At 38.7% G+C, this 18,121-nt stretch overlaps 1 protein-coding gene across 3 annotated transcripts in view; it reads left to right on the forward strand.

Moving 5' to 3' along the window:
- Nucleotides 1-6,107: 6,107 nt before the first annotated feature.
- USP15 (ubiquitin specific peptidase 15) overlaps nt 6,108-18,121 on the forward strand; it is a 60,632-nt gene continuing 48,618 nt past the window's right edge. For all 3 annotated transcript variants that reach the window (XR_009418547.1, XM_059473271.1, XM_059473272.1), the window contains exons 1-2: nt 6,108-6,252; nt 17,130-17,257. Coding sequence is in view for 2 of the 3 variants with exons in the window: in XM_059473271.1 (XP_059329254.1) it covers nt 6,164-6,252; nt 17,130-17,257 (217 nt within the window). In the remaining variant the exon portion in view is untranslated. The remainder of the gene's footprint in view (nt 6,253-17,129; nt 17,258-18,121) is intronic.

Here is an 18,121-nt window from a genome sequence, read left to right on the forward strand (position 1 = left end):
TTTAAAAAATACACCTTCAATGAGATATTCCCTTAATGGTTGTCCTTCCAACATGTACATGTTTGTGCATGTAAAATGTGAAGTTATTCTAATGCATTTGGCATATTGCTCCATTTTCTTCTGGATTTCAGTGATACTTAGTTAATGAATTGAATGTGAATTTATTCATAGTTTAGATAGCCAAACAGTAAAAATATGCTGAAACAATTTTACTTGTGCCAACAACATTTAGTTCTGCAACTTGTCTGTTGGCTGTACTAGGTCCTGCTATAAATCTCACCATTATCTCCTTCCACTTAAGCACCAATTATTTTCCTTGAATAGCAGTCTATTTTTAGCACACAATGTGCAAATCTCACAAAACCTAACTTCTACATTGTGTTTAGATTTCATGTATCTCCAACACCGAGTGCTTAAAGCTTATATTGTGAATCATCCTTTTAAAACCATGGCTCTTGAATTGCATTGTTGATATGCTTTGGGCACAATTAATGCACTTAATTTTATCTCTGGCCTTCAAAACCAACCAGCTCATTTTGCAACCACACAGGAGAAAATTTGGATTCATTCTGATGTGTAAAGCAAATACAGGAATTAGGAACAGTTTTGACATATCAGACAACCATGGCTAAAACCATCATACCTTTGAAATTAGTTTCTGTGTTTAAAACTCCTAAAGGAAGAACATCTTTGAACACACACACAAATGCTAACTAATTCACAGCAATCTAAAATAGGATGGGGTTTTGTGTAGAAAAAAGCATTGAATTAAGGAAAAGGAAAGTAATTTTATCTTGTGAAAAATGGGTAATTATTGGTTACATTAGTATCTGATCAGATCATTAAAAAGCTTATTTTTCAGACAGTCTTATTTCAAGTCCTAGGCCATTAGAATTTAACATATATTTAAGCATATGTTAAACACATGATTAATCAATAGGAATACAATTTTTAACTATATTTGTTAATGTAAAACATAATTTTAATATTCCTATATAAATATTTGAATATTTTTATATAAATACTCTAAATATATTCTATTTAGAATATATTTCTTTCCATTCTTTCATATGTTATTCAAAGTCATTCCTCAGAAAATTAAAAACAAAAAGGAATGCTCTCCAATATTTAAAAAATTCAAAATTGGAGAAAATGGAAGACACTGGCTTTTCTTCCATTGTCATTAAATTAGGAATACTCCTGGGACACCCTTTGTTAATTTCACTGAACTTTTTTTATCATCATTTCCCTATATTTACATCTATCATCTTTCTGATTTAATCTGTCCAGGATGGCTGATCCTGGACGTAGTCCATGAATGAGAAAAGGTAAAAGAACTGTGCATGTAGCTTTATACACATTGAAAAACTATCCATTCCTTTTTAAAGAGTCTTTTTCTCTCATATGAAAGATAATTTTGGTAACACTAATTACTAACTACTAAAATTGTAGAAAAAATGTAACAATCAGATTGAATCGACTGAATAGAAAACAAACACATTTTTAAGTGTTGGCTTTTTTCTTATCCCAACAAAATTGTGTTATTGCGATAGTAGCTAGTAATGTCAGTTCCATCTAGCTGAAACAAGAGTTTAACATGGCTATGTTCAGCCTCTGTGAATGAGGTAGGTTGGGCACAGACTGGATCCAGAACAGGATTCAAATCTACAGTGCAGTCATAGTTTTATGTCTGGGACAGAAATGAGTATCTTAATTACAAACTATTTTTCTGTCTGTCAGTCTGTAAAATTTATCCTGCATTTTCTTTCTCTCTTTAAAAGAATTTATATTCTTATCTGCTTCTGTCCATCATTCAACTCATGCTTTCTTGGGTTCCCCCAATTTTACTGAAGTTTCGTTCCTGTATATCTTTCCCTCATGTTTACCTTACAGAAGCCCTGCTTTGCCTTGTTTAACTTTAGTCTACAGTTATTTCTGCTTTCTTGGGTGTCCTTGTGAACTGTTTAAAAGAGGCTTGAAATTCCATCACTATTTAAAAATTACCAACTTCCATACAGTAAAAAAAAAGGATAGGGAACAAAACCAGCAGTGGTGGCACTAGTAATTGACTTTTTGCTCCACTTTGAATTCACAGAAAATATATTCAGCTAATTAAATTAGGGTTAGCTAATATTAGCTAATTCAATTAATTAAATGAGGGTTTCCATGAGATTTCTCAACCCAAAGTGAAATTATCTATGTTTTCCTAACAGTATGTGTGAACACTACATAGAAAATGCACTCATCATATCCATTTTACTATGTCAAACTCCGTGTCTGACGCAGCTTCATATTGAAAAGGAAACTCACACAGCCACCAGTGGCTGTGAGCTCACCACCGACCACTGGGGAGGGGAATCTGATGCCCTCTTTCCCCCCTCCACAAATTCCCAAATGTGGTGGGTAGGTTCCGACCAGGATGGGGTTCATCGTACGGTAGCTGGGAGGGGGCATGGGCAGGACATCTCCTGGGCCACCTCATGTCCTTGCCAGTGCTGGGGGAAGGGGAGCCTCCTCCTGGGACAAGGAGTGCCTTCTGGCCAGCTTTGGGAGGCAGGGGGAGCAGTGGTGTGGCCCTGGTGCTGAGCTGGAGGGAGTGGAGCTGAGCAGTGGTGTGGCTGTGGCCAGTAGGAGCTCATGGGTGAGCAGTTTTGCTGTGAATCACTCTCTCTGTTTGAACACTTGTTATTAACACTGTTGCTGTCACTGTCCATTTCCCTCGCTCGTTGTTGTTTCCAGTAAATTGTTCTTATCTCAACCATGATCTTCACCTTTTGGTCTTCCAATTCTTCTCGCCAGCCATGCTGCAGGAGAGATGGGGGTGTGGAAGAGAGAGCAAGTGAGCAGCATGTGGTTTGGAGTCTCAGTGGGAGCACTAAATTTGAAAGTACCACTCTTCAACTGTGGCAGTGGTCTTGAAAGAAAATAAAAAGTGGTGAATTATTCTGTATTACCTGTGAGTGAGACTTGCAACTGTTATTTTTACAGAGTTTATTGTATAGAGAACTATCTACTACTGAGATGCAGAGCTTCTCACATCCCAAAAATACAAGTTGTATTTTAAGATTTGTTAGCTAAGTCCACTAATTGACTTGAAAACAAGAACTGAGAGCTTAAACTTTATGTTGTATTGGGAATCAATAGAATCATCAGTTTACACAGTTTATCTGCAGCCCATTTGCTGAATCTGTACTGCTATACACTCTATTAATTGCATCCTTCTTTAAGATCAACAAAAAACATTAATTTACAAAAATTCATCCATTAGCAATAAAATCAGGCAAGGTTGAAGGCCCACTGATAGCTGAAAGGTGTGCCACCTCAGCTAGCTTTACAGTATCTTGCATTCACTCATATCACATTTGTATTACAAATGCCTGGGGTTCATTAGAGAAGGTAGGTCATTCATCACTACCTCCAGTGCTGCTTCTGTTTACCAGGGGATTTAAAATGTAAAGATTCTCAGGCACTCTCTAGAAATTGGAAATAATTCCTTGTGCACTGATAAAGCTTGGGAAAAAAACCCCAGATTTAACACTATGCATTTTCCAAAAATGTGATTTAAGTTTCAGATACTGTTCCATTATGAAAAACTGTTTCATGTGAAGCACTGGTAGTTCTAGAGTCTTACTTTTGTCTCTCCTTGGAAACTCTTGGAAAGCTTTAAAGCTTTATTCAAATGGCACATTGTATGCTTTGCTGTCTCTATTTGTAGCACCTAATACCTGTCTAATATCCGTTTCTGTACCACAAATAGACTGAACCCAGGAATAGGAGATCTTTCAGTGAGTGACTGCAGTTATGCAACGCAAAGCACAGAGGCATGGGTGGCTCCAGGTGAACCTTCTGGCAAAGTTAGATGTTGATGGTCCTGCTACAGCCTGATGAACAATGAATGCAGTTTTCCAGCGCTGTGGATTAAGAAATATTTTCCCCAAAATTTCCATGAAAATATAACTTCTGTATAAATTCAATTTTGGAACAGGGATAACTTTCAGAGTGTAAAACACTATTCTTATCTCTTAAGCCCTGGTGTGTGTGGAGTGGGAACTTGTCAAAGTTCTTTCTAAACTTGGAGATTCTAACAAAGAAATTTATTCCTGAAGTGGCTGGAAACCTTCTTCTTGTTGTTAAGTTTTCTCTCATTAAATGTAGCCATTAGATCCATGTAGCTCTCTCTAACATTTATGTTTTACTTCCTGAAATTTCACATTCCAGCTCCTAGAGAAGCCATGAATGTCATCACCAGTTGCTCTGAGCTCTTGGGTGTTCTTACATACTATATATTATTTTTGTATTATAATTTTGCCTTTATTTCAATGTCATCATCCTCACTGACAAATCCTGACAGCGCCTGACAAAATACTTTGTACTGCCATGTCTGCATAACAGCCTTCCTTCTATTCTTTTTCTTTTTTTTTTTTGCAGTTCACATATCTAAATAGCACTTTTTAGTGCTGTTTGTAACAGCTACATGCTAGTAGACTCTAAGTGTTAATTAGTTAATAATGCCTAATAGCTTATAATACTTAACTGGCAGCCTGAGATACAGTGTCAGTCACACCATGGGGCCGGATGGAATGACTTGGGCACAGGAAGGGGCTGAGGAAACAATTGCAGGCATTACACTGTGAAATACAAAGTTGTGTTTCATGTCAGGTACAAACAGGCGATGTGTGTAGTTGTGAATGCGAAATGTGTGGACCCTGACAATGGGTAGAGCTGTGAATTCTAATAATAACTGAGGAGAATAAAGCATGGAAAAAGACCTTTGAACCTATCTGTTGTTTGCAAATTAACCCTAGTTGATTTAGGAGCATTGGAAATAAAGTGTTAAAGATGTTGCTTTTTGCCTGCACTTAATCCATAAAGAGTTCTGCAATAATAACCTTTTGAAGTATAATTTTAGAATATTACTTGTATCCTTGAAACTATAGCTTTGGAATATATATAAAGGAAATATGCTTATCTCACACCTTATTGAAGCAGAGAAAAACAGCTTGAGAAAGGAAGATGAACATCACCTCAAGGGTTTATGGTTTTGACCAAAGGGAAGCTGGACATCACTGCTATAGGATTTATAGTCTCTGCAGTTAAAAGGTGGACACACATCTGGGGAGCTGGACCCCACGAGATGGGATTCATCTTTCTTCTTTCAGAAACTGGACTGTCACCATCTGGGGATACTCCTTTGAGATACATCCTGAGAAACTAAGATCACAATAGTGTATAGAATCATGATGTAATAATTTGGAATAAAAATTGCGGAAGAGTAAAAAAATTGGAAATAGAAACTGCTGAAAAAGGTGATGAGTACCCCTATAAATACCTGTAACCATCAATTATCGGTGTGCAGCTGGAGGGAAAACTCCCCCCACTGTACCCAGCGCTGTATTGCTCATACTTTACCATATTAAATAATAAATTGATTGCTGCTTGAATATTGGCCTAGTCAAGCTTCTTATTCATAACAACACACTAGCTAGATCCACAAGAACAAACTCTTGTTTTCAAGTGTTTGCAACCAGCACCCTAGCCCTAAATTCCCAAACCATTCTGATTCTTTGAAATCTCTGTACAGACGTGAAGACAAAGAGAAACCTGGTTATGTAATGTAATAAGTGGATATGTGGCCTTCTTTTTTTTTTTTTTTTTCCTTTTTTTTGTGTGTGTGACATGCCAAGCAACAGGTTGCACTGATTGTACAAGGTTTAGGCAAGAGCGACTGAAACAAACTCAACAAATCATCCGCTTGCTTCTGCGAAGGTCTGCAAAAGGTAATGCGAGTTCACACCGACTATCTGAACCCGCCACGGTATTTGCACAACACAGAGGGTATGATCATAGCAATTATGGTGATCCAAAGCACTCATCCGGCAGCGAGGCGTAAGGGCTCTAATTACGCACGCTCTCCAATTAAGGCACTGAGGGAAATGCCGCCAGCCCGCCCCTCCCCGCTGTGGGGGCGGAACGGGACAGAACGGGACCGGGGACGGGACCTCCCGGCCGCGAGGGGGCGCTGCCCCGCCCGGCCCCGCTCCGGCCCCCGCCCCGCGGCTTGTGGGAAGGGCGGGGCCGCGGCCACCCCCTGCAGGCGTCACTCCCAGCATGCAGCGCGGCGCGCTCCTGCCCCTGCCGCCGCTGCCGCTGCCGGGCGGAGAAGATGGCGGAGGGAGGCGCGGCGGATCTGGAGACCCAGCGCACGGACGTCGCGGCGCTGCTCAAAACCGCCCTCCGCAAGGGCGACACCTGGTGAGGGAGGAGCGGGGGGGCTCGGGTGGACCGGTGCGGGCGGCGTCCTCCCGCCCCCGGGGCCGCTTGGCTGCCGGAGGGACCGACCTCCTTCCCCTCGCCCCCCCACCGCCCGCTCCCGGGGGCGGCTCGACGTCTCTCCCGCTGCCGCGCAAGTGGAGGCGGGTGACACGGGCAGGGAGGCAGGGCTGTACCGCGCGCTGCCCGCCGCTCGGTTCCCGCAGCTGCTGCCAGGCGGGGAGCGGCCGCCTGGGCGCGGCGGGGCCTCGGCCTGGCCCGGGCGGCGGCGGGAGGCGGCGAGGTCAGCGCCCTGAGGGGAGGGCACGGAGCGAGCGGCGCGGCTGCCGGGGCGCGCTGCCGGGCCGCAGCCCCGGATGGCGGGCCCGGAGCCCGCACCGGCTTGTTTTGGCTGAGCGAGGAGTGTTGAGGTGGGGGAGAGGAGCTCTGCTAGCAGGCGTTTCTTCCATTTTCCGGGCTGAAATGGCCCCGGCGTCACCTTCGCGTTATCAGAATTGATATCTGTACTCTGGCCTAGGTGCCCTGAGACCCGTCCGTGGCTGTGACAAGCCTTGAGTTTAAATTTTATTGTGACTATAAACGTGTTGGTTTTCTAAGAAAGAGTCCCTGAAGGTGCGAACGGACCCTTATGACACGTTTGATAATTATGTTTTTCTAGTCAGTCGTGAAATATTCCTCAGTATGTCATACAAATTGTCAACAGAATACTCCACGTTTTAATAAGCACCTCTTTTTGGCGTGTATTTGGTAATTGAGGTTTTATAGTTATAGTGCTATGAGGCTAGGAAATGGGACCTTTTTTTAGGAGGGGAAAAAATAAGGAACTGACACTTTTTCCACGAGTCAACCTCTTCATCTCTTCCTGTGTGAAACTGTCACCCAAAGACAAAGGCTGAAGCATTAACTTACAGAAGATTAACTATGAATACACAGAAGTAGAACTAGCCCACCTCATTTCAGCTGTCATCACTCACTGTTCCAGTTCTATAAAAGACTATATTTAACAGTGTTGATACTGCAGCATGTGTCAGAAGCATACATTCTGATGCATTATTCAAATACTGCTGAGTATATGTTCCGTTTTGGCATACGAACAGACTGCTCTTGAAACTGGAAAAGTGTAAGAAACTAGAAAAAGAAAATTATTTCACATGGTAGTGCTGAAAATGACCAGCAGTAGTAAAAGCGTGCTCAGGATAGATGTCTTCCAAGACTATTTTTTTATGGTTCTGTTGGGTAATTCCCAGTTACTGAAACAATGTTTCAGGCCGTTAATATTGTTCAAAGTGATAGTGCTTTTATGACTAGTTGACGGCGTGACCGAAACAGTGAGTTTACTGTGCTGTTTACTTTTTTTAGTACGCTCGATATTTTAATACAGAAGAATCAGTTATGTGGGAAAAGCTTCTAAATGTTCTGTGAGAATATATCTAGCTGTGGCTGATACTGATATAAGTCAAGTGTTTTAAAACTGAATAAGCTACAGCAAAGTCCCATTAAGTTTTACTCGTGAGCTGTTAAATGGAGCTACATAAATGTGTATGCTTGTGCATTCATAGGATTTATGTTTTGACTGTGCAGCTATCTTCACAAATTGAACGGTACGTTTAGTCCTAGTGCTTTGTAGAAGTATTTTGTAAATGGCTTTTAGGTCTTTTGGGACATCAGTAAGGAAACAACACTTAAGGTGCTGTAAGCCATGATTCAAAATTGCATTGATTCAGTAGTAAATACTGCTGAAAAAAATTTCAGGAGTGCCATACCAACCTGTTCTGTGTGAGCTTTCAAACACTCAAATGCAGTCCTTTTAAAAATACTGGCTTGTACATCAAAAGTCTTTTCCATGCTCTTCAGAATTTAGAGTGGAGAGAACACTAAGCTACATATAGAAAGTATAAAGCTTTGGGGGTTTTCTCTAAGAAAAAAGCAACTAAAGAATAGAGCAAAGAGAGGCAAATCTTAAAAGCATCTGTGAAGTGGCTGATGAATTTCTTTGTTCATCATGTACACTGCAGAGAGAAAGAAATAAAATTGACTTGAAACGCAGCATTTTTAGAGTTGGGTATTGGAAGAAGAATTGCTAGAACTGGAAACTGGTTGAACAGGTGGTTTAGTAAGCTGTAGAATTTGTTCCATTAGATTTTTTTAAGAGTTGCTTGGGAATTGCATGCATGAGGCTGTATTGCTTCAGTGGACAGACAAGGTTAGTGTCTTTTAACTGCTTCAGCTGCAGGGACAAGATTTTGGGCTAGTTTGTCCCAGTGGTCTTTTTTTGCATTCTTTATGACCAGTTAATAAATTATTAAACTCTGAGAGATTGAGGATTCTTCTGTTTCTCCATTTATCCTAATTTTCCAAATATACATTAAATAAAAATGAGATTTTTCCAAGAATGAACTTCTTTTGTTTATCAGTTCTTTTGAGTCATGTTGTCTACTTTTGTTAGTAAGGTCAGTATAAAAACTACACTTTTGTTCCACAGAACCTGAATTAATAGAAGTTTTACTTCTTGCAGTATTGTCCAAAGGATCTTCAGGTTCTGTGGTTCTTATCTCTATAGGAAAAGAGAAAATGCTGCATTTCATTGAATGTCTCACAGTTTTAGCATCCAATACAATTACATCTCAGTATTCTGAAATTCTACTGATGCTTGACGAGTGAGGAGAATTTATTGTATGAGGAGATTTTACCCTCTCATTTAGAATCACAAAAATTATTGGTTGTTACAGCTGCAGGCAAATCTGAACTCACTCAGTGCCTTCTGCTCTCAAATTGAAAAGCTGTTGATGTTCATCAGATTTTAGGCATAGTATAATTTGTGTGACCAACTGGTCTGATGATGCAATTTAATGTCTTTGTGGCTGCAGTGATATTCTTGAGAACCTTGCCAAGTTTTTCTGTGTTTACAGTATCATGGAAGTACAATTTTCAATACCGAAAGTTACTGATCTTGGAACAATTTTGTCATAGAGGGGAGGACTGTCAGTTTTTGTATGTGACTTCGTGACTGATATCTCTGTATTTTTTTCCCCATGTTAAAGTGTGATTTCTTGGGTTTACCTTTAAAACCACCTTCTGCCCTTACTTCCCTGTAGGTCCTGTTCTTTTGTGGCTTAGTCAGAAATGTCACAGTAGCTTGGATATGACATTACAAATGCTTTCACACTCTTGCACATATTGTCCCTCCATGGTCTGGGATATTTAACTACCTTTCTCACCTTAAGGTATCACCTACCAATGAATGTTTTACTAAAAGTGCATGATAGTGACTTAAAAATAGCTAACAGCTCAGCAATCAGTTTTACTACTTTTTCTTTCTCTTCCTTCCAGAGTTTCCCTACTGTTCTTTCTTTCATCTATTGCTTGCCATAACAATTTGTGAGCTGATGAGAATATAGAAGTTACTTGGGTAAGAATTATGCAGTTACAGTGGACAAAAACTATCACATGGAGTTTATTTAGTGGCTAAGGGAACAAATGCAATCATTGGATGTTTGAATATGGAATACCAAGTAGCAGTATAAATATGTACTGTATACAGAATATAATAGTGAAACCATTCTACTGTCCAGTTCTTGTGTCCACATGTGAAGGAAGGTGTTCATTTAGAATGAGTTCAGACATCTCAAAATCTAATAGGGAAAGCAGAAGCCTTGTCTTTCAGAGAAGAGCTTGGAGAACCTCTGTCTGTTTTGCTTGAATTTTGAGTTGTGAAATAGTTACATAAGAGGAAGAGGTCTTCTAGGATAAGAATTTTTAGACAAACAGATAAAGATTTAAGACACTATGTAAACTGAAGCTAGTCAGATTTAGGCCAGAAGGAAGATGCTGATTTTGAGCTCTGTTAGCCAGTGAATTTTGGTGCCAGTCATCACTTCACAAGAGTGATAAGAAAGATTCTTAATCTCTTCTTGGTTTTTAAGGCGAGCAAGTTAGTAAAACCTCAGAAGTAAAGTATTTTTAGTTTTCAGATGTGTCTGATACACATCACTTCTGAAATTCTGCTGAGTCTAGGTAGTGTACTGTTGTTATCCAGGCAGTACATTTCTTGGATGGTGAAAAAAATATTCTTTTCTTAACCTGTGGGAATTTCATTGCCTTTCCAATTGTAATACTTGGTCACTGAAGAGAGTAAGTAAAAACAAGTGGGGTAAAAATCCTTCCCAGTGAGTGATCAGTAGATATGACAAGTTCAACCTTAAGGGATTTTTTCCTCCAGAAGTGAATTTCCCCACTGAACATAGCATTTTAATTCTGGCTGCAGTAAAAACTCATGAAGCCTGATGAACAGGGCTACATCTGTAGCTGTGCGTAATAATCCTGTGCCATCATTGATGATAGCCTTGATGCTGAAGTGCTTTGCTTTAATAGCATTTTACACTGTGGACTTCAAAGCACATGCTGAGCTGGAAGGGACCCACAAAGATGATCAAGTCCAGCTCAGCCCTGCACAGGACATCCCCAGGAGTCAGGCCGTGTACCTTTTTCTCAGTGCTGTCCTCTCAGTGTTCTCCACATTGCATCCTCCATCATTGCCTTGTGCGTGAACAGAGCCTGGACTGAATGTTAATGGAAGGTTTTACTGGATTTCACTGAGGGCATGATGAAATGTTATGGACCTGCACTTCAACAATATTTACAATTACATTCTAAATTATTTTGATAACTTCATAAAATGAGAAACAAGGAACACTATGTCAGGGTCCCAAGGATAGATTAAGATTTGGATGGGGTTTTATTTTCAAATGAGGTTTACGTTGCTGATTTTGACTTTTAAACCTTGTGGTTGAAGTTTGGTGTTAGGTTTCTCTCACTGCATAAGGATTGGTGCTGTATGTGACTAGTGGTTTACAAAGATTTTAATTTTTCTGGACAATGCTTACAGTGGAGATGAGTAGATGTATTTTTCTTCTGTAAATTGATTAGGTGAGGTGAGAGCGTGTTAATATCATGTTTGTTCCAGGCTTTTGCCTGAAAATTGATTTGTTAGATTATTTTTTAATGAAAAGTCTTTACTTAAATGGAAAATTTCTAAAGGTATACAAAACACTTATATTGTTCTTAATATAATGTTCACACTGAAATTTTAACATAGAATTGCACTCCCCTAATTTTGGCTGAAAGGTACTTTTTGGTCAGTCTCTTGGTTGAGGAGGCCTCTTTCGGTCTATGGATGAAGAATGTGCCTCTTAGGCTACTGTAGCACATTATGGCAGGGGGGCATATCAGGAGCTGTAGGGAGAATTTTATTTGCTGATTTGAAATCTTGGTGCATTTTGTTGAGCTAAGCACTTATTTCTGAAGAGGGATCTGGGATACTTGGACGGATTTCTTAAAAATGGGAGGTAAACTATATCTTTTTTTGTCTTTGACCCCTGCACTTTTTTCTTATGGATTTACCTACATTTTGAATAAAAAGATGGTATGGTTTGTCTGATAGAGTAGAATAATTATCACCATTTTGAACTTTAAGAACTTGTTAATTCTGGAAGAAAATTGAATTTAAAGGCATCTATTAATTTTGAATGTATTTGGTCAAGCAATTTTTGTCACTTTAATCAAGTAGAAATACAGATACAAACCGTTTCTTATATTCTTATTTTTATAGTTGCAGTTGTGCAAGAACAAAAATCAGATGTTGTGCCTTTAAGCAGGAGTCCCAATTTGCTTTCTGCAAAACAGTTGTTCCACTTTGTCCTCTGTATTGCTTAATCTGTACTCATGCACAGTGAGGAGAGTAAAAAAAAATCTTCACCTATCTCTCTGGACAATTTGCACAGTTTTACTGTTAAAAGTGAAATAGCTTTTGTTCAGAAGAGACCATGTCCCAGCAGTACACAGTGCAGAATGAGTGTCTCTCTGTGAAATGTCTTTATTGCATATTAAAGTTTTCTGGTTTAATTTTGGATTCAAAACACTGAAGTATCAGTCATTATAAATAAATCTAGGTTACATGTTGTTTAATTCTGTCTATATATAATGGTCACAAGAATTCAGAAGCTTTTGACAGCAGTGGGAAATACCAAGATCTTAGTCATACTGTTCAGATATTTTTCTATCAACTTGGATGTTGAGGTAAAGAATGAAAGCTGTTGTACATGTGTAATGTTGCTATTATGTTAATTAGGTTTATTAAGTCAAAATATGCAGTAAGTCACCTGTGAACTTGAATTACATTCAAAGTTTCAAACCATGGGAGAATTTTAGAAATCAGTTAGTAAGTTTCCTGCTAGTACTTTCTTTTGTTCAGTGAACAATGTCCATGTAGTCATGCTGCTGCAAAATTTTAAAACTTCCATTAACTTAAAATTGATTTTTATTATTTGTTGAGTTTTTACTTAAGAAATAAAGGTGTATTTCAAGTGTTGTAATAGCTTCACATTTTTGTACTTGTAAATTAATGTGCAAAGACTGAAGGTAATCCTGTTTTGGGCTGGCTTGAGTCTCTACAGTTGATCATTTGGTCATACATAAGGATGTGGTGTTTTCTGGTAAATTTAATTGGGTGACCCAGTTTTATTGGGTTTGCATGGCCAGTGTTGGTGGCAGGGCTGCTCCAGGGGTGGCTTTTAGGAGAAGCTGCCAGAAGCTTCCCCTGTGCCTTACAGAGCCAGTGCCAGCCGGCTCCAGATGGACTGACCACTGGCCAAGGCCAAATAGCCCAAATTGAAGGGGACCCAGAAGGGACTTTGAATCCAGCTTCCTGCTCTTTGCAGGGCTGCCTAAAGCTAAACCATGTGGCTGAGAGAGTTTTCCAGGTGATCCTTGAACTGACCAGCTTGGTGCTGTGACCACTTCCCTCGGGAGCCTGTTCCAGTGACCAGCCACCCTCTCAGGCCTCTCATGATGTGGAGTACGAACTTCCCCTTTGCAGCTTCCTTCCATTTCCTCATGTTTTATTCCAATATCTGGTATTCCAGAGGACTCTGGAGTGTAAACTGTCCCTTGTGTATGATAATCCACTTCAGACAGGCAAGAAACATTTTATAGAAGAGAGCAGATATATCTTATAAAGCAATCTGGAGCTCTACTCAGAAGTAAATACTGGGTAATGAAGTAGGCCAGACTGGAACTGAGAACATATTCACATGTTCTGTAGATTTTTGATTCTACTTGCTCAAAGAAAATTTTAAATACACATAATATAACCAAGAAAAACCTCGTAAAGTTAAACAAACTGTACAGATACTTCCAGTATTGTTAATACTGAAAATTCAATATTTGAGTGTAATTTTCAGCAAGTGGTATATGCAAGTTTTTGCTTACTTTTAGGTAAAGGTTTGGGTCTATTCCAGTGTTCTGTGTTATCGACCAGTTGGCTCTAAGTGACTTGATTGTACTATTTTCTTCAAACAATTACTGATTTATTTGAAATACCTGTAAATGTCAGGTGTCTGCTGGTTTAGAGTTAACCAGTTCATTTGGCTGTGCAGTTGTCTTAGTTTTTAAGGTTCGCCCCCCAAAGCAGAAGATCTTGAAATTTGAGACTGTTCTTGAGTTTAATCTTTATTCAAATCATCCAGATTTCTTTTACCTCAGAAGATGGGTTGGTTATCCTGCTCACTAGCTAAACTGATGACATGCCAGAGAGCAAAATTTGTATTTCCTGAAATCTTGGTTCCATCAGATAGCAAGCATTTCTTAATCATAATTCTAAAAAACAGATAAGCCACACATTTTAACTTTGATGGAGAATTCTGGGGTATCCTTCTTGGTCAGGTCCACAGTTCAAAAAACTACTGCAGCATTCGACTCATTTGGAACTCCTTGCTGCATTAGGTAATAGTAACAAAAATAAAGGCAAAACATTATACCAAGCTTAATATACATATATTTTTGTCTGTATTTTAGCAATACATGGTATTCTATTTTTGTGTCTGGGACAACACACATTACAGGGTAATGTATCTGGTCCAAGTGCTTACCCCAAGTTTTTAATATTTTTTCCTTAAAAAGGGATCAAATATCATTTAACAAATGAGGATTTAGCAGATGTAGTTCTCATTACTTGAGCTTCCTCTTAAATTACTGGATGTCCCTCATGGGTAATACTTAGTTTTCAGGTGGTTGATTGTGTCATGGATATTAAAATGCTGATGAAAAGATAAGTTGATAAGTTGCCTTCTAGTGGTTTCCCTTCTCTTGTGCAGATGTGTAGTCTTGTTGATCTTGATGAGAATGCTATATTGAATGTGTTTTTAGAGCCAAAAGCTGTAAGTTATAAATCTCTGATTCTTACTTTTCCCATTAATGCTAAGAAGTCTGGATTTTAGCTACAGAAGTGCTTTAGCAGGTTGATTGATTTGCCTTAAACTGAGCATGGTGTAATTGTGCTCTTTTTTTTTTTTTTTTCCCTTCCCCGGCATAATCTTTAATGTGGCATATCCTTCTTGCATAAAATGAGGGTAGTGTATGGCATTTGAATGCAAATTTCTGCTTTCTCTAATCTTACTGGAAAAGTAGTATTTCATGTCTTGATTAAGGGCAAGTTCTTGTAATGGGGTGTTCTGGTTTTGGCCAGGATAGAGTTAATTTTTCATGGTGAGGGAATGGAGCCTGGAGCCCAGCCCTGAGCATGTCCAGGTTATTATGCTCTACCACCCCCAGGGGTGGGAGTCAAGGGCTCCTGCTTGGGAGAAGAGAGGTGTGGCTTCAGCATGAGGAAAGGCCTGGCAGGAGGGGAAACCCATCCACCACTGTTCATTGTCCCCCAGGATGAGCATTTTCCTTGTAAATCACTCTCTTTTTACAGTTCTGTTATTAATATTGTTACTGTTTCTTTTTCTTACCTCATTTAAGTTTCCAGTAAATTGTTATTATTTCAGCCTGCAATCTCTGCTTTTTGTGGGATGAGGGAAGGGGAGCAGTTTATGGTTTTGGGTTTTTTAATTCAGAGTGCTAAACTGGGGAGTACCATTCTTAAACCAGGATAAGGGAGAAGATTACAGCTACTGTGTCTGTGTTCAACAGTAACTCAAAATAGCTTTTCTCACCTGTACCAGATTCCTATTAAAGCAAAAGTAGCAGAATGTTCATTAAAACACCTAATATGTGTAAAATGTAGATATACATGTAACATGCACATACATGCCTGTAGCCAGTAATTTGCTGTAAGAATCCACGTCTGTAGTGTCTGCTAGCATTTTTTGAAATATTGTGCTTTTTTTTTTTTCTTGGCAAAATAAATTTACTGAACTTTTCCATGTAATGCATGTTACCTCTACTTTGTGATAAAGGAACTTGACTGTACTGTTTAGTTCTTATCATACCTACAGAGTTGCATGGTTTATAAGTGGCCTTTCAACTTTCTTTATACAAGAAATACTAAGCTCTTATTTGAGTCTGAAAAGATTGCTAAATGCAGAATTCCTAAACGTGAAGGGAAATGATGACAGATTTTTTTGCACTTTGTGTTAGGAAACAACAATGTCACAACATCTCTGTTAAGGAGGACCCTAAAGAGATGCTGCACAGCAAATTTTGGTTGATGGCAAAATTAATTGGATATAGAAGAAGAAAGATGATGAAGTGTTGAAATAGATAAGGTTGAATATTTAAAATCTAGAACAGTGGACCCCAAGCTTTCTCACATTGTTAAATTTTAGTATCAAAAATGTGTATTAATCACTCTGTTACTGGGGTGTGATAAGACATTTTAACACAGAACATTTGAAAAGTAAAATGATTCTCCAGGACCACTAATTTCTTAAGCATTAATTAAAGGCAGTTTGCCTGTATGATAGTTTCTCTTCTGTGTAAAATTATATCTTTGCTTCTTCAGACTGATAGCTCATTCAAATTTAGGTCAAGAAAGCAGAGACCAATGGGACAAGGCTAGGAGGTTTGGTGGTGACTGTTCATAACCACACACAGTTACAGCTCTTATGGAATAGAGCTGGATGGCCACAGCAGAAGAGAAAGGGAGGATGCTCTTGGCCTTGAGTACGTTCATGGGAATGAAAACGTAGTGTATAAAGGCAAGGGCATGTCAGATGAATCAAATTCAGTTTCATCCTACCATAGTAGCAAAAGATTTGGAACAGAAAGACAGATTATGAATGCTTTTAGGAAGGAGAAATAATGCATATGGTAGCTTAAAAAAATAAATACTAATTTGAGTATCACTGATAAAATTTGGTATCTTGATCTTGAAGAAATCTGGACAAAAAAGTATAAAATGTAGGTATCACTGGACTTTGTAGAAGCCAGACTGTGACAACAGTTTAATCTAGATTAAAATACTGTAGAGCTGAGATTTGAGATATAATCTCTTTATATGAAGTGTGATGTTGATAATAATTTGTAGGAGGAACATCTAGTCCTCTGTCAAAAGCAGGGCATTTGCTGTTTGTGTTGGTGTTAACTCAGAGGAAGAAAACACACTCTCTGGTTCTTGGCCAGGCATCAGAGTCCTGAAGTTTTTTAAGTTGCACTTGAATGTTATAAATAAAACTCCATCAGTAGACAATTCTTTACTGAAAGTTCTCTCTCACTTTTTTAAAGGGCTGTCTGATTATAGAGATTTAATTTGAATCTCCTGAATTTGAAAATCAAGAAGAGGAATTATAGGTGACAGTCATTCATGCTGAAAAGGAAAATAGTTTTTTTCAACTTGCCATTTTTCAGCCTTTGGTACGGGTTATTGGCAGTCTTGCAAAACTATACCTGGTGCTTTCAGTGCAATCTTTGATTGACCCCAGTTAAAGTCCTCACTGGGAGCAGATGCTGATAATGGTGAGCAGAACAGAGAGAAAAGAATTGTTGTTTCACAAGGCTGGTGAATGCTGGTGCATTATCATGAATGAGGTAGGAAGTAGTAGAATGCCAGTAATTAATATGTATGTCTTCTTCCTTTTAAGGTATCTAGTGGATAGTCGCTGGTTCAAACAGTGGAAAAAATATGTTGGTTTTGACAGCTGGGACAAATACCAGATGGGAGATCAGAATGTGTACCCTGGTCCTATTGATAACTCTGGACTTCTCAAAGGTAACTGCCTCTCACTGTGAAATAAGCCTATAGTACATTAAGTGTGAAATTGTCACAGGTAGTTCATCTTTTGAAGTTGGCAGTGTAAATGAACCTCAGCATACATAAAGGTAAAAATTTTGGTTTCTTTTCTGACCGTGACAAGGGAACTGGAATAGATTTCCCTAATAAATCACAATTTTATATATACAGTTATTGGAATTCTTTGTAATGGTAACAAAATATGTAACAATGTAGAAATTCCTGGTTTATGATGAGATTTTGGGCTGTTTTGAGAACTGAAAATTAGTCAGGTTGACAGAAAGATGGGTTGAGTTTGCTATGATTTCCCTTTTTTTGGTAGCTTAACCAAATTCTTGATTTTAAATAAGATTTTTACGTTGAACTCTAAAACTTACTTCTGTAAATAAGGCCCAGACCCTTACTTGAGTTCCGGAACAAGTGAAGAACTGCTGTTATTTGGTTCAGTGACTTCAGTTGTGTGAAATGATAGAGGATAATTTCCTATTTTCTTTATGGTCTTGTAAGGATGTTGAACTCTGTCACTGCTGTGATTACTCAGGTCCGACTGACTTCTGCTGAACTGTAGCCAAATTTGTGAACACAGATCTCAGAATACTTTTCCACGTATTTTAATTTTCACATCAAATTCTGTATTTAATGTCCATTAAAGATGTTAATATTAATCTAGTAGATGCAAAATTGAGCAGATAATTGGTTTTCTTCTTTGCAGTTACAGGTAATGTAATAATACTGCTTGTTCACGTAGAGTAATACCAGTTTTGCCAACTTCACATGGTTTATTAAGAGCTCTTGACTTTCTTAATTCAGAACTTCTGTAATTAGTATCTCATTATTTTACAA

Source organism: Ammospiza nelsoni, chromosome 5 (assembly GCF_027579445.1).
Source record: "Ammospiza nelsoni isolate bAmmNel1 chromosome 5, bAmmNel1.pri, whole genome shotgun sequence".
Classification (NCBI taxonomy): Eukaryota; Metazoa; Chordata; class Aves; order Passeriformes; family Passerellidae; genus Ammospiza; species Ammospiza nelsoni.